Below are 26,024 nucleotides of genomic sequence, written 5' to 3'. Positions count from 1 at the left end.
GTATTTTATTAACATCAAAATGCTTGTAACCTGCATATTATATAAGTGATTTTTGGTATATTAACTTCTTTTGACGAGTTCTACAATGTCTTAAAATAAGTGACTCCACTTTGAAAACATCCTATAAATATATATAATTTTATTGCCAAATCATCAGAAAATTAATATTATTAAAGATTTTGTGGGATAATAGATATATTATTACTTAATTATTAGCATAACTAATGGTTTCTAAAATTTTTTTAGTATTTAATATCTCAAAATAATAGGGGCCCTGTTTGAAAACTCCTTAACTCATAATAACTTTTTTTTAATAATTTTTATTTTAATGAGTATTTTTTAACGAATTTTCTTTAATAAAAAACATACATTATTTTTTAATTAAAAAAGTAATAAGCAACATATACTTTGCCAAAAGTCAAGGTTAAATTAATTATTAAAAGTGACTTTTCAAGTTAAATTCAAAAGTTATTAACTTGTATTCAACATTGTTTAAATTACAATTTTTGAAAATATTTTTAACTCGTTAACTGTGCTTCGTATTGACTGGAACTAAGAATACGTTTTATACTATATATAAAAGACCAAATTTTAATATTTTTATGCTAACATCGTTATAACATAAAAAGGTAAAAGAAAACAGTCCCTTTGACTTATAATTAAGAATTATAAGTTTCAATTCTAAATGATAATAAAATAAGTCAAAATTTAATAAACACTTAATTATAGGGTTTTTGCATTAAAAAAAAAGCATTTCCGAACCCTTAGTTCCAGAAATTTTCTGAGTGATTGTTATGCAAGAGCTTTTAAATAGCTGTACAGCTGCCATAAAAAAACTGTTATTACACAAATTAATCAACAAAAACAGGATACATTTTTTAACCCTTTATCTATTCAGGCATTAAAATTAGATTATTATGTTGGTATACCTTACTTAACTGTGTTTGATTCCTCATAGGCTGCTAGTTAATTTGTTCGCTCGTGTTCATTCATCCTGTTCGCAATCATCATCATCACCTGGATGTTACAAAAAAACTAACATCTTTTATCCCAGCTATGTTTTAACAAAAGCTTTATCTCTATGTTAGTTAAAAATGCCTGGTCTGTGTGTTTTTAGATTCTACAGTCAGTAGCCAACCCAACCCACGCAATTTTTCTTTTATTAAAAGCGAAAAAGAAAGGCTACATCATTTGTAAAATATGTAGCTGAAAGGGGGTAAAAACGACAAAGAGATGTTATAATAGAGAATAATAATTTGTGAAAAATTACTTTTCTCCCACAAAAGCGCATCAAGCAAGTTTAAATTAAAGCCGCGGGAGCAGGAAGTAAAAAGAGCAAACCTCTGATGTCCACTACCAATGTATATCAATGATGCTATAAATGTATATCCGTCAAACAAATCATCTACACATCTGTCACGGTTTCTTTTAAAATGAAAAATATACAAATCGAGATGGAAAATGCGCAAACCCGGCATTTTTAACTGAGCCTTTTTTTAGGGCCGCAAAGGGAACGTTTTCATTGTTTTGGTTTATATTATGTGCTTTCAACTGGGGAAAAAAACTGACTGGTATATGATATAAAAGGTTGGTTTTGTCTTTTCAGATGTTCTTTTAAACCTAACTGTTCAATTGAAGTAAACAATGACGTCTTTGGAGATCCCTGCGAAGGAACCGAAAAATATATTGAAGTCCATTTCCAATGCCACAATGGTAAATCTATAATCCAATACAGTTTGCGCTTGACAAATCTGTTAAATAACTTCTTTCCCATTTCGCTTTAGTTTCTATGTTCCGAGTCGACATCCTATTTGAAAAACAATGCTACTTTTGCAAATTTAAATTACGCGGAGGACGAAAATTTACCTTTTCCTTCTTATTGGATATGTAACAAGCCATTTTATTTCGAAACAATTCTTAATTGTATTTTACCTAACTTGAAGAAAAAAGTACATGTTCAAGGGTGATTAAATAAAAGTTTAACATTTGGAGTATTAGTTACCACTGTTCCCAAATTTAAAGTTTAACACCTCTTTTAACTATGCTCGTTTTAAATATAATCTTGAAAATAAATTACTATTCTGGAATTTAATTCTTCACTAATTTTCCCGGAATTCAGTAGATGAATTTCACGGCATGTGATAATAATTATAATTTTAGCTTCTTAGGCGCTAACCACATAATATCTCAACATTGTTCTCACTTAGAAAGTGGTCATCTATTAGAAAATCTTATCGAAGAGTCTTGGTTTTCTGTAGCAAAGTATTAAAATATTTATTAATTTAGAAAATATATTGCGAATTTTATCTGAAGCAAAATATCTTTCTTCTTTATCTCTTTGTCTATTGGCAGAAACCTGTAACTTCAGACAACCCCACCGTTAGAAGTTTAATGACGTTAAATCATAGCGTGGAGGCCAATTATCGTGTGTTTTACATCACTAACCAAACCAGTACTTTCGAATTTTTTGATTATTCTTTTCACCGTAAATGAATTGGGACGCACTTTATGAATAGTGACACCTACCTTTTCTCACTGTTCTCCGGTCCTCTATGGGTTCCCAGGAAATGTTTGTAAGGCACAATATGATTAATGTACTTATTATAGTAGTTAATAATATTTTGTACATTTTCGGATTCCCTTCTGCAAGGTAGATTTTTTCTTGGATCTGTAGGTGCCATACCGGTCACTCAAAACTACTGTACTTCTGAAAGGGTTTTTACAGGTCTCTTGCGCACATATTCTTATTGCAGAGGATACCTTGTATGGCTAATATGCGCGAAACATAAATTTAACGTAATAATGTTATTTCATACTTACATACACATACATCCTTTATTTAAGGCTCACCTCATTCTTCATATGGTAATTTGATCTCAGAAAGTCTTATGCTTAGTTAAAGGTTTAGCAAGCAAGTTTTTGTTCATATTTTGATGGTCCTTAAACAGTTCGGAATGCTTACTAGCTTGAGACTTTTATGAATCACCAAATATCCGAAGTCAAACTAAATCTATCTTAATTTAGTCTTCTGTTGCTATTTATCTTTATTTAAAGTAATTGGTACTTCTGTTACAGTCTTCATTAGAAACTATATAAGGATTATTCATACTAAATGCCTCTATAAAAGACTTGTCAAGGATATTTTGTTCAAATTTTTTGGTTTCTATTAAATAAGTTATTACTTTTCCTGATTTCTTCCAGCTTTCCTGTATCTTACCTAACCAGTAGGAACAAAGTGCATTTTAAAACTGGATTTATGCACTTAAGCTAATAGTTTATGAGTAAAGTTAAATCAAATTAATAATTAAATTAAAGTGTCGTAAGTTACCACTCACATAAGTTTTCATAAATAACCACAAATATTAATTATCTCTTTGGAAATCTTAGTACTATTTTGAATCTTACCTCTTTACTTATTTCCCCAGATATCCATTTAGTAGATGAATTTTAAGGCATGTGGTAATATTTGAAATTCCAGTCTCTTAGAAGCGTCTTAGCGAATCAAATATATCAACATAATTCTGACCCAGAACATCTATTAGAAAATCCTTATAGAAAGATCTTTTTAAAGATTTGTCTTGTCAAAACGCTCAATATACTAAAGAGTGTTTCAATAAGAGCGCAGGATTTCAGTGTTCAATAAAACAGGATTTTCTGCAACAAAGTACAGTAAAAACTCTTTATTCGCGGGGTATACGTTCCGTAAATATGCCGCGAATAAAGTTCATTTGCCATAAACCTTCGCTAAGATTTTTTCAATCAAATGTCACGTTTCCAGTGTTTGTTGAAGCCTCTTCTTCAATAGGCTGCGAATTTAACATTTCCTTCAAGCCGTTTCAGTCAAATCTTCATCTTGCGATTCAAGCAACGTCTGGATGTCTATCTGTTCGAACCCATCTCGTCCTATTTCGTTATGTTTGTAGTCAAGGTTTGAATTTGCACAGATTCTTCGTCATTTCCTGTAGTCAGAGCGGCCCGTGTCAAAGGAACCAATACGGTGGGGATATCATTTAACAATATACTTTAGGTATAGTTGTAATAACAATGTGCCATTGCCAGCAATTTAGATTGGGGGCAATATTAGAAGCAATATTGCCAGCAATATCGCCTTAAAGTGGCAACTTAGGGCAATTTAACTTGTGAGGCTCAAATTCGCTTACTTAAATACTATGTTAAAATCAAGACCAAAAAAATTAATGATTTATTCAAAAATTATTTATTATACGTAAAACAAATGAACAAAAACTTATAAAGAAAATATTAAACAAACTGCATATTCTATTCTTATGAATGTTATGTAACTTAAAACATTTATTCTCTCCCAAAAATAGTCCTAACTATATAAAATCACGGTGTTGAGGTATTTGCTGCATCGAAACCATAAAAGTCAATATCCGCTTCAAACTCAGACTCCGATATGTAGGAGCATGATGATGGAGAGGTACTAGAATAACTATTTGTAATTGTATCACTGTCACTGTGATCGTCAACTTCTTCACTTACATCAATAGTGTCTATAGTTCTAGAAGAAGATAGAGTTACTATATTTTTCACCAAAGCTGATTCAGTGTTACCAGTTGTATTTTTGGGTATCTCGATCTTCTTGGTTGTGGGCACCTTCAATCTGTGCATAAGTTTTCAATTATGGGCTATATAACATAATTTTCCCGCTCTGTTGGTATTTAATTTATGCCGTTTTTTATCATGAATAAACGAAAACGTAGAAAATGACCCTTCCACAAAGGCAGATGTTGAAGGTACACTTAAAATTCTTATTGCAAGTTTTCCCAACTCAGTATTTTGATAAAAGGTTTTCCACCATAACAAAGCACTGAGCTTTTTATTTTCAACAGTTTTCCAAACAAACCTTTTTCCCCAAAGTCCCTCTCGGGATCTGTACATACCAAGTTCTACCATAACATTTTGATCATCGATGGTGGTCATATTTTGACCTATTCGATATATGGCTTCGCAACCCTCAATTTGTTCTTGTGCTGACATTATTAATCCTTGGCTTCTGGGATCCAACAGGCAAGCTGCTAAATGAATAGGTTTTAAAGCGCGTAGTCTTCTATCTTTGAATTTTTGCGTAATTAAACTAGCTTCAGTGGTACGGAATGTCAGAGGTAAAAACTGTTCCAAGGTCAATTTTACTTTTTTATTAGTCCATTTGACGATGCGTTTACAAAGGATATTCCGTTGAATACCTATTTGAATCCTTTTTATCAATATATATGCACCGACGTACTGATTCGATCCGCAAATAAAAAAATTTTTAGCCGCGAATATAGGAATTGGGTCGCATTTTTTTAATCCGCGAATAAAGGAATCGCGAATAAAGAGCTTTTACTGTATTGAAATATTTATCGATTTAGAGAATATAAATTTCGAAATTATGCATGAAACAAAATATCTTGTAAATGACCACTAAGGCTTTGGTAGCATATGTGTACTCTTTTGACGAAATTATTATTAACGTTATTCCATATATTATTGATATAGCGTGTATAGGCTTTCAACGCTTTTTATGGTTGCAGACTTAATGGCATAAATCTATGACTTCAGATAACGTCACAGGCAGAAGTTGAGAGAGTCTATTTTTTTCAGTCTATTCTTTTTACATTAGATGAATCTGAAACATTATTCCGATCCAACATTGGACGTACTTTACGGAGAGTAGCAATTAAACTTTTACCATTTTGATAATGAGTTTTGACAATCAGGACGCGTTGTTCTTCGATGTAATGCTCCATGTTTACTAAGTCCTATCTGTCATGTCATAAAATCATCTATGACCTTTCGATCTCTTATGTGACATTACGACTGTCAAATATTACGCGCAATTCAAATCTTGTGTTGGTTCTGAAACACCTTTTATTGAAGGTTTGCCTTCTTCGTCATAAAACTCATATACATACCTTATCTCATCCATCTTATCTCAGAAAGTCGTAATTTATGATTAAGTTTATTATAACAACTCTTGTTCATGTTTTAGTGGCCCTAAGACGATTCTGGATGCTTAAATAGCTTAACCGCTTTCTCTAATAGCCAGAGAAGAAGTGTCTTTTCTGATTCAGCAAATATTCATTTAACGTAATGGTTAGTTATCGTACTTCTCTTACAGCCACGAGATATATCTATATTAAATGCCTCTATTATAGATTAATATTTTTTATCAAAGATCTTGCCTATAGATGTGAAGGACTTGACAGGGATATTTTGCTTTAACTTTTCGCTTTGTATTAAAGAGTATTTAATTTCTACGAATTTCTTAGGCTTGCTTCCCATTTCTCTTATTCTTTTAGATTTGCCACGCTTCGAAACAATTATTAAAAAAATAATATTCTGTAAAAATTTCCTTGACTTGTTAAACAATATGACAAATTAGACTACACGTCCAAAGTTACGAGCCAGTATTCTTTAGATCGTTGCTCATCGAGAGCTACTTTACTTGGAAATGTATTTACAAATATATTGATAGAGCACGTTATGTAATGTATCCTATTAGTTTTTATGTAAATAAAATTACTTGTAATAGAGGAAAAGCTTGAACGGATATGACCCACTTCTAAAGTAAATAAATAAATAGTAAGAAAATAAAATAAAGACACTATTTTAAGAAATTCGTTTTGACTAAACTAAACATTCAATATTTTTGCGCAAGATCAGAAATTTTTAGCGTTTTGCTATATCTGAGCATCAAACTTTAAGCAATGTAAATCTGTTAAGTTTTTAAACTGTTGGCACGAAAAAAGAGTCGATATCCAAGATGAACTTGAAAATTTCCTGATTCTTAAATCAAAGTGAAGGTTAACACTCTCCAGAAATTATAGGAATTACACAAAGGTCTGCAAAATTATACATATTCATTATACGTATATCTAAGTTTTCTATGTACATAGTACACTAATAGCCACCGTCAGGCTTTTGAGCTTGGCTAGCATTACATAAATATACATAACTCATCTATAGTGTGCCAGATACTATAGTAACTTTAAACTTGCTAATACGAGCGCATACTAGAGAGACGGTAGAGAGAACAGGGCAATTTTGCTAGGCTCGACAAAATATTTCGCAAGCAAATGTGATTCACCCGATATGCGATCCGAGATATCCAAGGAAATCTCGTTTATAGCCGATTGAACATTATTGGCCTCACAAATAATTCACGTGCAATATAACATACAATATTGTCAGGAACGAGGAAGTATCGTTTTGTACTTAATTGCACTTTATTGATAAAATAAATTCGCTGGCTCGCATCCAACGGGATCGCTTCATTCTAAAACGTTTATATGGTACGTCGCGTCGATTTCAATCCCTGTCGTTTTCTGCAATGGATCCTTTTTTTTCAGTCTCATGTTTTTTGATCATAGCCTGGAAGCTTACGACAAAACAATAGTTTATTATATAGGTATAGGTTAAAGCTAAAACGTCGGTGAGTTTTAATCTTTTATCGTTGAAATTTTGTTAATGACGTGAATTAATTAAAATTTTAAATGGTAGTTAATAGAGTGTTCAGTTTGATTAGAAATCGTACCAAAAATAACCGAAGGTTTAAACTGACGTTAAATAAATATACAGGTTGCTATGGAGCAGCTATAGAAAAGTAATTATAGCTAGCTTAGAAATATGTGCTGCAAGCAAATAAAACGGGTCTTTATAAATGCGATCAAAAGAACGTGTTTTTCGAAAATCATAAATTGGAATGGAATGTTTACTTTCAGTAAATATGAAAGAGTGCATTTGTGGCTTAGAAAAGGATTTGGATTATTCTTGTATTACTTATCCAATGGAATAAAAAATAAAAATTACTTATGTATTTATTGCAACATTATTTTGCAGGCAATATTTTTCATTGTCTTATAACACCAAAAGCCATTTTCATTTAAATCAATCACTAACAAAGAAATAGTTTGTAGAAAAATGAAAATCTTTTTTTATTTCTTTTCACTAGAGCAACGCTTTTTGTTATTAACAATAATAAATTATTTGCCAATCAAATTCTTTTATAAAAGTCTTAATTTTCTATTGAAGCTTAAGAGAAATTACTCCAAAATCTTTAAATTAAAATTCGATTTCTAAAATGAAAATTACGATTTAATAGATTATGTCCTTTAACGTCGTAACCAAAATGACTTTTTCATGGGCCTCGATGTTATTTTTTGTCTCTATTGACAAATTTGACGATTATAATTTGCTCTAATAGGAGAATTATTTAATATTTTACGTTTTAGTATAATTTATATTTGTCAGAGTTGTAGTGAAAAATTACCTTATTTTTGAAAACTATCAAATAAAAAAAATGTTTTTTATTACTGTGGCCACTATATATGGAAATATTCAGTGCTGCCAACCCTAAAAGCACCAAACCTAAATCATTTTCAAAAACTTTTTGCGCAAGTGTTTTCACGATGTATTTTTTAACTTTCAGTCACTTTTGATCATAACCGCATATTTTGACAGTTATTATAAGTAAAAATATTAAAAGAAAATACTTTTTTCGCTTAATAATAATTCATGGTTTCAGCGTAATGAAAACATATATCCTAAGTTTAAATCCAAATTGGGTTTTCATAGTAAAATGCGATTCTGACTAGAAATGAATTTAATCCTTAACTTTACCAGTATCGCATATATTATCTTAAAAACTGCAAACGGATGTTTTCATGCGTGGGTTCAGATTGCAAAAACGTTTTTATAAAAAATTCAATACGAAATTTTAATATCAATAGTAAATATAATAACCGCTATGAGGTAACTAAAATAGTGTTAAGGACACCATCGTCTTGTATATGTTCAACTCGATTAAGGAAAGAATTATTTAAAATTTTAAATACTACTACAAACGACCTTGCTTTAAGGAACATTCTTTGATTTAAGCAGCACATGCATTTTAGACTGGGCCAAAACATCGACTATTTTTTTTAATATATCTCCGAATTCGGAGTAATAAGCAATATAAAAAATAATGCCTCCTTAATGTCATATCTGTTAAGACGAACAAATAAATATGTAGAAAAAACAATATGGATTTTTTGAGGGAATTTAATGCTCTACAAAAAAGGTCTCTGAACGTTTTTGCATAAAGTCACTCACTTAAAGGTATTCGCAATTTTAGTAATAGTAAAATTTTATTTCAATTGTGAATAACTTTTGAAAGAGTGATCTTCTGTAAAAACGCGAAGAAAACTTTTTTGTAGAGAATAAAATTTCCTTTAAGAATCTATATTGTTTTTTCTATATATTTATTCGTTCGTTAGTTACAAAATTCCAAAATAAAATAGGGTAAATATTAAAAAATATATCAATGTACAGCTTGATTATTCGGAAAAGGCTCATCTAGCGAAAATTTTTGAAAAAAAGCTCTTTTTTAGGGAATTTCATTTTCTATAAACATATGTACAGATACATTTTTTACCTCGATAGTTTAGCAAATTTTACGCAAAAATTGCACAAATAAAAAATCATACTTTAAGATATAATAGACTCTAACAGACCTCTTATTATTAATATTAGGGACTCAAACCTTCACGATATTTTTTTTGTTGTCATCTTGAACGATATTTTTGATTTTTTTTTGGCCCACTCTAATGCATATAATTAAATCAAAAAATTCATATTCTTGGTTGCAAAACATTAGAATTAAAAAAAAAGAAAAAAAAAGACAAGAAACAAATAAAAAGGTAAGAGATAAGCAGTTCAAATACTTTATATCGACATTAAATTTGGACTGCTCATCTCTTACCTTAACTTTTTATATTTATAGTAACACAGGCCAATTTACTATGTGTTGCCTATTTTAAGATCTTATATGCAATCTTTGCTTCTGTTTGAGCCCGATTGCCTTAATGATAATAAATAAAAATATTCTCTAGATCATCATCATTCATCTTCTTCTTGGACTTACTCAAAAGAATAGTGATTTTTTGTAACCACTTTTTTCTGTAAGTGGACATGTAATTCTTTATCGAGATTGAATCATTGCAATGCCCCAAGAACAAGATGAGGTAAAAGTGGAAAATGAAAAACTAAAATAGTTGAAGTTCTCTCATAGTTTTTTATGATGCTGCAAAGTGAAATAAATGTCAATATTCTTTTTATTGCAATGCATAATTTTCAATACCAATCAGTTCTTCTGATAAACGATTCATGTACAGCAAAATCAAGATATAAACCTACGTCAACTCAATAGCAACAATGCAATTAAATGATCATCTGGATAAACCAGTCGTCAAGCAATCACTGAATCTATATAGTTAATAAAAGCAGCTGAGAAGCATTTACAAGGTAATGTATTATCTCCAGTATTTCTTCACTAGTCACTAGAATATCACGCTGAATATTGAGTTACTCTCCATTTGGTCGTTCCTATCCAGTCTTGTTACTCAAATACATCTTCAATATCCATGAAATTAAAAATGACTCTTTATTTGAAATTACTGTGACTGGTAAAACTGGACAGAGGGGAAGTTTCATTTAAAACGTTCACATTTTAGTATCGGATTTAATTTTTTCAGTAGTTTTAGTAAATTCATTTGGTTATATTTTCTTGAAAACAGAAATGGTCTTGTCCAATTCAACCCCATCAATATTTGCACATTTGCTAGGATAACATTTTGTATTTTAGAAAGTAGATCTCGTTGCTTTAAGAATTTCGATTCAAGCTCTTCAGAGTACTTGACCAAGGATAGAATAGTACTCTTTAAGATTTCCAGCATAGTTGTCCCGACTTTTCTGACGTTCTTCTTATCGAGACATAGTCAGGACGGTATCAATCGAGTCAGTAATGTATGTCACTGATTCGAAAATTTCGCGGAATGTTTCTCTTTTGGTACGCATGGCCTTTATTTCATCATGGACATCATTCGCGTATTCAAGGTATTTAATTAAATAACAGTCTTTTTTCTGTAAATTAAGACTCATACTTTTACGTAATCCAAAAATTGGTTTGAGCACTATTAATGAAATTATATTCATTCGTTTGGATTGAAGCAAGCCTATCCTGAGAGACTCGTTTAAAAATTATTCAGGAGGCCGATATTTGGAAGACAGTCCGGACTCCTGGACTCCTGGATCTTTCGATCCGTCCCTGGTCATAATATTACATGATTATAACGTGACAGATCGAAAGTTGACAGATGGGAGTTCGTAAACATGGAGCATTTCACAGTAGAACAACACGTTCTGATTGTCAACTCTTCGAAAAGTGCGTTTAATGTTCAGACGAAATAATGTCCCTTTCATTCATCTACTGTGAAAAGGATAATCAAAAAATTCAAAAGTACTGGTTCAGTTACTGATGTGAAACATACGATAGGAGCTCGTAGAGGTCGTTAAGAACAAAACATCACGGAAGGTTGTGAGAGTGTGATAAAAAGGCCAGAGACGTTCATTTGTCATCGGGCATACGAATCGGATATTTAAACACTCTTTAACAAATTATCAGTAAAGATTTACAGCAAAGAGAATTCACCAATTAGATCCTTGAGCGAGCTGCTGATTTTGCACACAAAAGCATTTTCAGTTATGAGGCTCACCACCATTCACCTCGTTGAATTCGTGAATAGGCAAAATTGTCCCATTTGGAGCTTAGAAAATCCACGAATGATTCATTAGAAAGCAATGCACCTACAACGTGTCACTTTATGGTGTGGGGTGTGTACTATGGTCTGGAGGAATAATTGGACCGTTTTTCTTCGAAAACGAACAACGGTGACTGATACAGTAACGGTGAATGGCGAACGTTATTATGCTATGATAACACAGTTTCTTGGGCTTTGTTTAGAAGCTATTGATCTTGACGACGTGTAGTTTCAGTAAGACTGTGCCACATTGACTGTGAAACATTGAGGATTATGCAGAAGTTTGCTCTTGATCGATTTAACGACCAGAATTGGCCTCCACGCACTTGAAATTGAATGCCTTATTAATTTCGCTGTGAGGTTATCTGAAGTCACAGGCTTACGTCAATAAGCATGCAACCATTAAAGCATTGAAACCTAAAATTAGGCGCTATACCAATGAAATACCACCACATGTATACAACAATGTTATTAAAAATTTCATCAAAAGGGTACGCATGCATATTGTAGCAAAGGCATATCGGTCATTTACAAGGTATTTTGTTTATTCCTAAATGTATATTTTTTAAATCAATAAATATTGCAGTACTTTACTCCAAAAATCACGTTTTATTAAACACTGAAATCTTATTGCGCTCTTATTGAAACAGTCTTTATTACCTTAGAAATTTTCTAGTAGAATTATCATTAGAGCAAGATATTTTAAGAGTGCCATTACCTTGTTTTAAGGATAATCCCTTATGTAGGTTTATGTAGCATAAACGTACACATGTGCAAAGCAAGATTAACATTATACGTTTAAGGACTTTTAGTTTACGCAGTATATTTTTCCAAACAAGACATTTATTATTTTGACTTAAAATTGCTATTTTCTTTTTTTTTTAAGACCAGTTTTATTTAAAGAATAACGTTGAAAAATGACAATTTTTGGCACGTTTCTATTTATATTTAATTAATGCATTTTTAAAGCTTGCATACTTCTCATAATAGACTAATTCATGAATTGCTTACATAAAATTACAATAAGTCACTATAATTGAAGTAAAATTATTAATTTTTAAAATTAATTTTTCTTTAATTAAAAGTTAAATTAGAAAAAATTCCACTAAAACGAATCAACTCGCTGCTATATTTCGGCTACTTTGAAAATCGCTATGAAATGTTTTATAAATCCGTACTTATTAACTTATGACGGTAAATTAAGTTAGACCGCTGGCAGGGTCTCTCAAAATATTTACCTTTTATTTTTAGATAAATTCATTTAATGCGTTTAAAAACTAATTTAATCAAATGTAGCTAATGCTATAGTGAATTATTTTTCTGTATTTTTTAATAATTGTAAATTTGTTTATTGATAATCTTTTAAGACAGAGTTCTAAACAGCACAAATTAAGCTCATTAATGTTTGTGCAGTTTTTGTATTGATCGCAAGCTTCCAGAGTATAAATGTTAAAGGGTTTTATACGGTACGTCGCGTCGATTTCAATCCCTGCCATTTCTCCGATTTTTTTGCTTGATATTATCCGTCCCGGCAAAAATAACTAAATGTTTTATGATTCTTGACATTGCTTTATAGCTAGTTGTTGATTGCAGGATTAGAAAGGCCTTTAAGGATTTCCTATTTTTCGCGAGGCCATTACCCCTAAATATACACTTTACGGAATTGCCGGCGCATCCGTTTTAATATATAAACGTATTAGAGTAATTAAAAAAACGATTAGAAATTTTTCCGGCTTATTACAATTTTTGATAGATTTAACTTTCCTTTGGTTAAGTTCATAATCTAGGAGCAAGCAGAGAGATGACAGCAGATTGGCCAATATTAAATATATTTTTCAATTTACTGCGACGGCTTGTTTTAATGTAGCGGAAATATTAAAAACCAAGAATATTAAGATAAATTACACGCCAGAGACAAAAATGAAAAAGATGCCGTGCTCTACTTTGGCCCTGTTAATATTAAAACACGATTTTGCGTTCGGTATAAAAGTACCTTTAAAAATGTTTTTAAGACAGGTTAATGTAACTGAGTCAGTCAAACACATTAGATGAACCAAATCAAGCGAGCATTTCCATTAAAATAACCACAGTAATTTTTCTTTGATGCTCCAGACTCTCCCGGGTTTTAATCAATTCGAAGTAACCGTTAAGACGAATGACTCTCCTCTGAATAGAATCTGGCAATTTTAGAGTGTTCTTTTGGGCTTTTCTAAGGCGTTAAATGCTAAAGTGAGGGTGACGATAGAACTTTAAGAAAAATCATCTCGACCTCTTCCATGAAAATCTGCGACATACATTTATCTCCAACCAAAAACAAAATATGTATTTTGTATCCTTAAATAAGTCCTATTAAGGATACAAGGTTTGGCCGTTACACTGAACACGATTTTACTAGTCTTGTTAAAGTTTCATTCAATTTGAAGTAACCGTTATGAATGAATAATTTTCTTCTGAATACCTGGAAATTTGAATGTTCTTTTAGACTGTTCTAAGTGTTAAATGCTAAAATGACGAGTAAGAAAAGAAATTTAAGAAAAATCTCGACCTCTTTCATGAAATTCTGCAACGAACCTTTATTTCTAACTATAGGTGTTTTATTTAATTTGGAATAACCGTACAGGACGAATGAGTTTTCTCTAAATATCATCTGAAAATTATACTTTTCTTTAGGGCTTGTCTAATAGCTAAAATTTCGGGTGAGGATAAAACTTTAGGAAAAACCTCGACCCCGCCCATCTGCTGAAAATCTGCGACGTACATTTATCTTCAAGCAGATCCCTCTACGAAATGTAATGTCATTAAAAAACCGATGTTAAAGAGAAACGGGTTAAAAATAAATAGTAAATGGTAAAAGCCAAACAACACATCTCGTATATCCAGAAAAATCGTTTTTTCCTAGGAGTCCTATTAAGGATCCAGAATTTGGGGTATTTAAAAGGGGTTAACAATGGTTGATGAGCATTGCATTGAACGCGATTTTACCAGTCACGTCGAGAAACGACGCTGTCACGGACAAGACGGCAAAAACAGATTTAGACAACCCGGGAAAAGAAAATCCGGAAAAGCGGCCTCACGACCGCTCGGGGAGAAGGAGCAGCAGCCGTGTCACTTTTTGTTATTCAACCTAGTGTCCGAATTGACGTTCACTTTCTTGTTGGAAAAATTAATGATCCAAAAAAGATATTGCCTGTATCGGATGTGTGGATGGAGGGTTATATACTGACAGCCGAGCTGACGTTATTTCGAATTTTATCCTCCTTTTTTGTGTCTTTAGTCTTTAATAATGATGATTTAATTTTGAGTTTTGAAAAAAAAAATCCTGTCCAATTTTTTTGAAAATAAAATGTTTAAGAACAGCATTTGCTTATTTACATTAATTGAGAATAACAATGGGTGATAAGACTCATTGTGGAAAATACATTCGATCGCACTTATAAGTCTAATGCTACTAAAAGGTATATATCAGCGTATGGAGAAAATGTGATAGTTGTATAATATGCTACTTGAAAAATTTAAATTCTAAGCATAATTCCTCTTCTTTTTCTTCTGGGACTGTATGTTTCTTAGCCCGTTGGCTTTGTGTTCACTGGAAATTATAAAGGGTTTCTCCCTCAGCTCTCCTGGATATCGTATCGGCATCAGTGTTACGCTAGTTCCGGATGTTGTTTTCGTTCTGGTCTTCTTTTTCCCCTCGAGTTTTCCTTTTAGTATAACTTATAGTAAATTGTACCTAGGACGTTGGAGAATATGTCGTTGCTTTACGATGACTAGCAGTTGTCGGTCGGTGTTTGTTCTTTGTAAGACTAGTTCATCAGTTACTTGTTCTATCTAGGGAATCTTAAAGTAGTCTTCTCAGGAACCACATTTCGAAGGCTTCTATCCTTTAAAGGGATTTTACTTTAGTAACCAGGCATTATAACAATATAGGCCATATGTAACACTTCACCACACGAAGGCCGAGCTAGGGCTATGGTACCTCTCGTCGTAAAAGGTAGATATTGAATTTGATAAACGTGTTTCGAGCAGTAGCTATGCGTATTTTTATCCTTTCGTCGTTCAGTGTTGTGCCCAAGCACATATTTGAACTTATTGACTTTCTCGATCTGGTTATTGTCGACAAAGAATTCTGCGTTGTCGTGGGGATGCCTGGTCACTATTATCAGTTTGGTTTTGTTTATGTTGATATTAAGGCCAAATTCCTTTCCTTTTATATTTATGGCATTGATGATGGCTTGTAGATCTTCAATATTAATTTTAACATGTGCTAAGATCGCCGTATCATCAGCGTAACTTAATTTATTGGTGGAAATACCATTTAGCTTCCTTTCTCTTGGATTATCTTCTAGTGGTAGATGAGATATCGTTTTCGTGTATATGTTAAATAGAAATAGTGATAGTACGCATCCCGGACGAACTTCCTTAGTTATAGTTATGCTATCCATGTAATGTGAATCATGAGTTCATGGTTTTTCTGTTATATTAGAATATCTTTTCATCGATGCCAGCTTCTTGTAGGATGGATATTAAAAGATCATGTTTCACGTTGTCGAAAGCCGTTCTGGTTATCAATGAAGCATCCAAAAACGTATTTTCGTTGGTCACAGTATTTCTGTGTTTTGAAACTAAACTGTCTTTCGCCAGACCTTTCTTTGGACTCTTGGCATATTCTCTTGTGATTTTTTTTATAAATGCTTTTAGTACAAGGACTTATATTAAGTCAATGGTCTTCGTATTTGGTTGTTTAAGGATGGCAACAAAAAGTATGCATAGTGCTTTAGTGTTCAGAACTTCGGCATGAATATTGTCTAGGCCAGGTGCCTTTTTGTTTTTTAATGCTGAAAGTGCACACATTACTTCTGCTTCAGCATGTGTCGTCCCGCGGCTTTATTTAGGTACTTGTTAGGTGTTAAGGTTCATGCATCTGCATATATGTTAACCACACACACCTTACGTATATCCTAGGAGTCTTTAGTGACTTTTGAGGCATTGGCCTTCTTAAAAGGGTTGGTTATCTTTTTGACTTTTTTGTTGAAATTGTCATTTTTTCATAGAATTTTTCTGCTTCTTTACATTGTTTAGATAACCACGTGTTCTTTGTCTCTCTAATTCTGCGACGAATGTTTCTGTGGATTTTAATGTATTACCCTTTGTTTGTCTCCTTTCTTCCATCATATCCAGAATCTCATTGGTCCAAGGACCGTCTTTGTAGCTTTTTGCGGGTTTACTTTAATGTTATTCCAATGTTGCTCTATATTCCCCTTTAACAGGTGTTTTTTCTGATATTCTTTGTTAAAATGATCCGTTACTTTGTTACGTTCTTGAGTGTTGCATCAATATTGTATTTTTCGGGTTCAGCAGATTGCTAGTTTTCCTTTAAACCTACAGTTGCTTATTAATGGCTTGTGATCTGATGCGATGTGATCTAGCAGACTCTATAGCTATCTCTATCTGATTCGGACAAAAACGGGTAAACACAGATAAATAGTATGAAGAGTCTGAGATACTAGACATGGAAAAGCGATTAAATCGAACGGCGCCATCCATTTGCTATTCATTTTTTAAATTGTTTGCTATGAAATCCTTTTATAATAATATGTTTTTATAGAATGAAACGTTTCACCAAAGTGAAACAAAACACCTTATAAATAAATAGATTTAGAAAAACTTAACTTCATAGAATTCTACAGAAGAGTAGGTCTAAAACCTGACAGGGACTTGAGAAGAAATTGCCACATCAGAACAACTAGATGCAGAGTGAGATGAGGTTAAGGAAAACCGCATGAATTGAGACAATCCAGACATTCGGGAACTCATAAAGAGAGAATATACTGCTGAAGCATAAGGAGATAAACAAAATCATGAGGAAGAACTGTAGAAAAGCCAGGGTATCTGACTTTTGTATCTATTCGAGAAATTTTGAGATATTTAGATACTGCACCAAAAATATGATTCCTTCAACGTGCACAAAAAGGTAAAAGAACTGGCAGGAATGCAATAAAAAATGAGACTAACAGAAAAGCCACAGGATCTGATAAAGTACACTCAGAGGTGCTTGAAATTATCGCAAACCAAAAAGGTAATAACCTAGAGCCTATAGTTAGATTATTCAATGTCATCTATAGTACAGGAAGAATCTCCTGCATCAGGTCTACCTTCGTGGCGATTCTACAAAAGCCAAACTGCTCTCATTATAATGACTACTGAATAATTAGTCTGACGACCCACATCCTAAGAAGTAATTAAATCCGTAAATTGATTATTCTAAGAAGTATTCCTAAGAATAATCAATTTACGGATTTATCAGAAAAGCAAACAACAAATAAGTAAAACTCAATTTGGATTTCTAGAAGCTCTCTTACCCCTGAACGTGCTTACACAAAGATGTAGCGACATATATGTATAAGCTGGTTTCATTGACTATCGTAAAGCATTTGATTGCATCAGGCTTCAGAACATACCAGAGATATTATCAGCAACCGGGATTGACAATAGTGCTGTTACAATCATAACACAGCTCAACTGGAACCAAGGTGCGAGTAGACAAGAGGACTTCAGATGCCGTGTCAATAAGGAAGGGTGCATTTCGCCTCCGCTCCTATGAAACACTTACTCGGAAGCCATTTACAGAGAGGCTCTAGTGTATAATTACTAATATAAGATGTGCAGACGACACCGTGATTCTAGCAGATAACAAATCAGACTTGCAAAAAATGATGGACCAGATTACACAACATAGTGAACGATTCAGACTACACATGAAATCTTTTAAGAGCAAATTAATAATTTTTTCCAAGGTACATATCACCGAAACTCTTTTGATCAATGGCAAAAATATCGAACAGAAATCATCGTTGCAATATCTTGGCATCATGATCAACTAGCGGGAAGACCTGAAGCGTAAGATACGTTCTAGAATAGAGCAGCAGTTCTTCACCAGCCTTTGAAAGCTTGGAATTCAGAATGCGCATGGTCAGATGCTATATCTTCAGTGTATACACGCATATTCACTACTACGGTTGTAAAGGCTGGACTCTCTGGTAACTGAGAAAAGGATCAAGTTAAGCCAAAGTCAAATTGCCGCATGCTTCGTATCTCATGGATTCACCGAGTTCATTCAAACGAAGAGGCATTATAATAAAGAATGAAAAAAGGAAAAGAGTTACTAAACATTTATAAAGAGAGAAAGCAAGATATTTGAAGGAAAGATTCAGAGGACAAGATCTGTTGGAAGACGTCACAACTCCTGATTGAAAGACATTAGAATATGGTTCCACTGAGATGTTTAGAGCTGCTGTATTGAGGACAATGTTTTTGCCATATAGATCGCCAATCTTTATGAGATGTGCGATAAGAAGAAGATAAATCCTTTTAGATACTCTCAGTTATGGCAAATCATATTGAGTATTGAAATGGAGTAGTATGAAGAAACCCATATAATTTTTAACGAAATCCCTGGATCTTACACTGTTAGATTTTTTCTTTTGGGGTTATCAAAGTTGGATAATTTCTAAAACGAGACACCATTTTAGTCTTGTTAATATTGCAGAGAAAAAATTGCAAATGGTTTATTGAATGAAAATGAAGAAAAAACTTGATATGTAATGATTTTTAAGATACAAAATTGTATACTAGAAGCTAAATATACGTTTTTTATAGTACATGTGATACCCTTATATAAATATTTCTTGCATTTTACCAGTCCCGTTCTGGAAATTTCAACTGAATATGTTTCAAAGAAAGTATGTCATTGTCACGTATGTATGTCACTGCACGGTTTTCTAAAAAAATAAAACCTATTTTTCAGTATGGCTTTATTCTTAAGACCTAATATAGTCGTTATTGTTTCTAATCAAAAAAGAAACTTTATGCATAATAAACTGAGTTTTGCAATAAACCTTGCATACACTTTATTTTGAAAGTGAAGCAATAACGGATATATGATGAACTTTTTTTATTATTTTGATCCCAGGAATAAGGGGTAAATGTTTGTCAGATGCTTAATAAAGAACCTTTATAGTATAATCAATAAAATCTTGAAAAAGGAAAAAGGCGGAAATAGACACACTAGCGACTACACCACATTTTAATCTCCTTACGTAAATTATACTAAAGAATAATAATAATTAATAGCGAATTTGCTTTACGGACTTGTTCAAGATATGACCTGATCTGATCCATAGATATGATCAGCAATTTTAAACAAAATACCTTAATTTTATAATTGGGGGGTCCTCTGCTATTAAGATAATTCCAATTTTTATTGAAGGTAATTAATAAAAGTATGGCGTACCCCTATAAAATATTTTGAAAAAGAAAACCTTTTTGAGCATGAACCTTGAGCAAATCCTCTCAATATACTTCTGCCCAACTCTAGGAGAAATCCAAGCTATCGGCTGCATTACGTGGTTTAGTGGTTTATTTCGCCCGGACAACACGGCAATATTTTGGAGTATTTCCCTGTCAAAAAGCGAGAAAAAACGTAATAGCGACCGAGCGGCAAACAGGCCGTCTGCCGTGTCCAAAACACCGTAAAGCACATAACTCCGAAAGTAAAAAAGAAAAATTCCCCGGTTATTGTCGGAAATCCAATTTGGCCTTTCTCATCCTGGATAAACAGCGAGGCATAACGTGATATAACGTGTATATGTACAAGTTTATACTGAATGTTCACACTATTTTTGCTAACCACATTATGTATTTAGTTAATTATTACGAATTAGAACTTTTAACAAATTATTTATATTCCTGCTGGGTGTCCAATTTAATATATATATGTATATAAAACTATTTTTATGGTGCGTTATGGTAATTTTTTGTTTACAAGGCCTTGCAATACATGGTAGAAGCACATAAAAATACTCAGCATATTTGTCACATTCATTTTAAGCTTTGTTTGTTTACTTTATTCAAAGTATACGGATTAGATCTAGTTTCTGTTAATATTGACATTAATTAAAAAACATTTGGCATTCTGGTAATCATACTACAGCATTAAATGTCATACATTAGAGCACTTAGGCTTATAGCTGCCCGTTTATGTTAAGTGATTAATAACGATACAATCTAAATAGTTTTCAATTATCTTAAAAATACATGAATAAAGAAAATATTTATTACTTTAAAAATAAAAATTTGTTTAATACAATATACAAGATATTTGTTTTATATTGCGTCAATTCAGAAACGTGTTGCTTGGACTATATCAAGCAAAAAAGTTTTTTTGAACTTTTTAGATTTTGAACTATAGGGTGGTAAAATTGAAAGAAAATAAAATTTTGATAAATTTGATATTCCGTAGATATTTTTGAACCGAAAATTGGTGTCAGAGAGCCTTTTTCCGATACACAATTTATATTTGTCATTGGACTTCACTGCTTTAAACAAAATATTTTTAAATTATTTATTTCTTCTATAGCATTTCTGGTCTCTTGGTTTTTTTGACGCATGATTTTCGCATACAAAAAAAAGTTTTATTGATAGTTCTAAATGTGTGGTAAATAACAAATAAAACTTTTATTGACAATATCACTGTTAATATTATTTTATTGTAGTATTTACGAAATGGAATAAAAAACTAATATGAGTTTTTACTATACCACCCTGTAGTTTAAGATCTACGACGCTTATATTTAAAAAAACATGGATAGGATAAGTGTAATAAAATAAGTAAAAAGTAATTTTACGTTTCTTTCTAATTTTAATTGTCTTTTCTGCATATAAGTGATGGCGGAATAATTATAAATACATTTTTATATAATAAAAATTATAAATTAAATTACTAAATTAGAAAACAAGCTACGATTGAAAACTTATCTATCTTTTAATAATATGAGGATTTAAATAATTTGAAGCTAAAAGTATTGCCAAATAGCCATGTCAAAAAATTGGTTACATTTCAGCTCTCAGTCCAAGTCATTTATTAACATTGCATGTTTTAACCCCTAAAAAGTATATTTATTTGGACACCCAAAAACCAATAAATAATTTATTGAAACCTTTAGTTATTAAAGATTTATAACTAGACAAAATGTAGCTGTTGTAGTTGTAGATAGAGTTAAAACACCGGGTATATATCACCCGAAAGGGTATTACTACGATGAATATTATCGTTTAGGTGTACGCATTATCAAAACTGCAGTATACCGGCGATTACAAGCATGTTCGGAGACCCTTGCCCTGGGACGCATAAATATTTAGAAGCTCATTATCAGTGTCTGCCCGGTAAGTTAATTAAACCTCCACTTAATTAAAATACTTCCTCGATGTCTCGCAATACTTTCTCGCCTGGCCTGTAAATATCTAACGACCACACGAGTCGCCCTGTCCCTTTTTACAGTTGCTAATTCGTTGATTTTATAGTATAAATTAAGTAGTTCATACAAAAATACCAGAGACCATTGTGTATCAGATATCACATTTTACCTTTTCTAATTAAATTAAACTTCTAGAAACAAGTTGAAATAACTGAATAGGGTTTATAAGTATGAAATGATTCAAGATTTGTTCAAAAAATGGATACTGAAAAGCATGACTGTTTTCACACTGCAATGAGGAAGGCATCGGAAAACCAACTCATTATCTTACTCTAGTATATTAGCATGACTACTGCAAACCAGATAAAGAGAGTTCCTGATCATGGAGCACGAATACTAAGATTCGGCAAAAGAAGACATTCTCAAGGCCTCACCAATACTATAACGCGGACAAAAAAATAACCAATAGAAATAATGGTAGTAAGCGAAATGCGGTGGTTGATAAATTCTGGTCAATATGCTGCCAACAATTATAAAATATGTTACTCAACAATGATCAAATAAATGGAGTGATTATAATCAGAGATGTTACAAATTTTATACCAATTTCAAAGACTGTTACTTATTCAGCTTAATAATATCTCAATTAAATCTAACATCATACAGATTTATGCCCCCACAGCTGACAAAGCGGAGGAGATAGTTGAAGCATTCTATAACCGTTTAACCATCATACTAAGAGGACTTCCCAAAAATGATTTATGAACAGTTTATAGTCACCAATACCTTTTTCATACTTCCTCCAAGAAAACTGTATACCTGGAAATCTCGTCAGGATACTCCAGACCACATAGTGAGACACCAGATAGATTACATTATGGTTAACAAAAGATTACCGAACTCTATAACATCAATCAAGACGCATCCGACATTAAGTCAGATCACAACAAACTGAAATAAGACAACTAAAGAACGAACGCAATAAATAGAATGCACAACAGTATATGAGAGAACATCTAAATTCTGAAAAAGATATTAGCTTTATAAAAGAACTCAAAAAACTATACACAATAACTCAGGACATACTCGACAACCACCTAAAACCAACAAGAGTAAAGAGAAAGGAATGGATGACTGAAGAGATAACGACAAGACAGACATGATGAAAGGAATACTTATTAGATAACTTATATAAAGTTAAAAACCGGGATATTACAACATACGAAAGGATAAACAAAGAATTTAAAGATTATGTTAAAAATGCAAAAAATTAATGAATTAATGGAGAAATGCATAGAAATGCAGCTATGAAAATATGATTCATTCAACCTTCACAAAAAGGTCAAAAAGGTGCTTGAGGAAACTTAATAATAGTAGAACAAAAAAAAATACACCTGGATGAAATATGTAGAGGAAACCTTTAGGGATAAACAAAATGATACAATTAACACAACTGGATTTTTGATTACAACCGACGAAGTAGAAGCTGCTATAAGAAGAAACAAAGATAGCAAAAATACCTATAGGCCACCTACATAAGACTAGAAATCATCCACAAGAGAGTTTAGAAAAAATTAGAAGAACAAATAACACAGACACAGTTTCATAATGCTCTGGGTACACAAGAGGCACTTAGTGCTATACAGGTCTTGTTCCAGAGGGGTAGAGACATCAGCTGTGATAGATATGTATGCCTTGTGGTTTTCGGTAGAGTTAAGCTATGGATACTAGATGATTTATCTAAATTTCAGCTACAATGTTATCAATCCCACACAAGCTGCCGCTCTTGTATCAGAAAATTTCTATTGGAAATATAGTAGGGGAAGTATTTTTCCACAAATAAAATGCTAATCCTCTAACTTGAGGAGCAATGCAAGTGCAAAAATACTTCCGACATGCACTACTCCTGAAATTAGAAAATTAGCATTTGATTTGTGAATAAAAGACTTCCCCTATTATCTCTTTATTCAGAATGAACTTTTTTCTTAATAGTAGAAAATTTGTAGCTGCAAATCATTAGGTAATATTTTATTAGCTTTAACCATACTTTAATGAATGCAGTCTTCAAAATTCCGTCTGCAAACATCAAAGAACTTCAGACAGTTCTTGGCAATCGTTAATAAACAAGCTTAACATCAAAGGAAAATAGTAGCCTTCCTGTGTCACTCTAAGATCTAGTGCGTTTTGATAAACATGCACATTCTTTCTTCGACTTTCATCACAAGTCTCCTATCACCATGAAAGCCATATAACCACACCAAAAATTTGTAAGAAAAACGAATGTTTCTGAACTCCTGAGTCACCAGCATGGGTTTTAATAGGTCACCTTGGCAAACTTGAGCCTTAGAGAAGTCAAAAAAAGGTCATCTCAAAGAAACTTCAAGAAAGAGTATATCATTGCTTAAACAGCTATCAACCAACAGCCAATTAAACAAGCTGAAAGCTAGACAAACCTTGGCACGACTGTAAACAGTCAATGGGGTCACTTCCTGGAAATAAGACAACGCATAGCAAGAGCCAGAGCAGCATTTATAAAAATGAGCATCGTCTGTCGCTGAAAACCAAGATCTTGAAAAAAAGTGGAACCGTTCAAAAAGTGGTATTACAGACGTATCCTAAGAATTCCCTGGGCCGACCGAGTCACAAATAATGAAATCATACGCAGAATAGGAAAGGAATGCGAAGTTACCACAATTAAAAAACGTAAATTAGAATACCTAATTTAGATACAGCTTCCTTTAATTAATTCTGCAAGAAAAAGTGTACGGCAAAACGAGACCAGGACAAAGGCGAATCGCCTGAACTCAAAATCTAAGAGAATGGTGCAAAATGACCACGACTGGGTTCCGGCCAAAAGTGTCTAAATGTCTATTGATAATGTAGTGTTTTTCCGTTCGTAAGGTGTGAATTAAAACAATCGAAAATAATCAAATTAATAATTTATTTAACTTCCCTACGAAAACACGATCAATCACGACTACTAGAGATATTCATTTACAACTATTTAAATTTCGCGCCAATATTCCGAACGTTACTTCACTGAACTGACAACTATCGACGATGCGGCTCATTATATACTCGGCAGAACGCTATTCCGGAGAATTCCCGCTAAAGGTTCGAGATGTCATGCGGTGCAAGCTTCGAGATGTGTCATTCAGAAATGACGGAGAATCAGTTGGTTTGTCAGTGTTTAGAATATCTGTGCAAAATTAAATAAAAAGTGGACCATCACAGGGAATTCTTCATGTATTTTTATTAGAGTATGGATTTCTAAGCTTTTATCACTTTTTTTTTATTTTTTACGCTCATACGCGGCTGTATTTTGATAATGGTAAGGAATAATAGTTTCAGTAAAAAAATCATTCCTAAAAAACTCTGAAATAAATTGAAAATATTGATAACTAGAAAAATTTGACGGCTTAAAAAAATAGCTGAGTTATTTTCTTTTCTAAATTGTTAAACTTTATATACTAATTTAACACCTGTTTCATGCGTTTAATTTCAGCATCTAATACAAAATTTAAAACCCCAAAGGTTATTATGTGATTTAAATAATTTCGACAATTTCAATAATGCACATTTCCTTTCTTTCCTGTATTTAGTCAAACCTACTTAAGCATTTAATGTAAAAACACTTTTGCTCCTATTAGAAATAATTGTATAGCCTATAAGTACCTCAACACTGACCCTTACACTTTTCATCCTCATCAACACCGATAAATATTGAATGTCTTCTCATATTACTGCAAGAATTTCCATATTATTTCACCAAATTCAATTATCATTATTATCAATTTCGCCGTTTTGCACACCATCCACGTACGCTTGTGCACCCTAAAACGACTGTTTTAACACCTCTTTTAGAGGTAGCTCGTGAAAATTACGTAACACAATGGCCTCTATAAAACTTTTCAAATTAAACCGAATAAAGTTGCCGGGGACAAATTTAAAAGCGGGAATAATGGACCGTCCATCCGTTGCCTTTATGCCCTACATGTACCTTTTACTCAACCTTAAGGGACATAAGAGGTGTTTGTATAGTTTTTTTTTGGGAACAGTGCTATTCAGACTTGCAGAGCTTTGAGCCAAAAGTACACATAAACTTGCGGATGTCAGTCAATATATAAGCTAAATAACATGCATGCCGAAAATTCGGGTTTCGTTGCTTTTTAAGTAGTGCTAAAAT

The 26,024-nt window shown here is 32.5% G+C and overlaps 1 protein-coding gene across 7 annotated transcripts in view; it reads left to right on the top strand.

Annotated features, from left to right (window-relative positions):
• LOC126749121 (latrophilin Cirl-like) overlaps window positions 1–26,024 on the top strand; it is a 278,424-nt gene that overhangs the window by 229,062 nt on the left and 23,338 nt on the right. For 6 of the 7 annotated variants that reach the window (XR_007664896.1, XM_050458770.1, XM_050458771.1 and 3 more), the window contains one exon: window positions 21,700–21,806. Coding sequence is in view for 6 of the 7 variants with exons in the window: in XM_050458770.1 (XP_050314727.1) it covers window positions 21,700–21,806 (107 nt within the window). In the remaining variant the exon portion in view is untranslated. Of the gene's footprint in view, window positions 1–1,606; window positions 1,714–21,699; window positions 21,807–26,024 lie in introns of all 7 variants that reach the window. The other variant, XM_050458768.1, reaches the window with a different exon arrangement.

The sequence above is a fragment of the Anthonomus grandis genome, chromosome 22 (assembly GCF_022605725.1).
Source record: "Anthonomus grandis grandis chromosome 22, icAntGran1.3, whole genome shotgun sequence".
NCBI lineage: Eukaryota > Metazoa > Arthropoda > Insecta > Coleoptera > Curculionidae > Anthonomus > Anthonomus grandis.
Note: the sequence above shows the minus strand (reverse complement) of the source record. Positions and strands in the feature narration are given on the sequence as shown.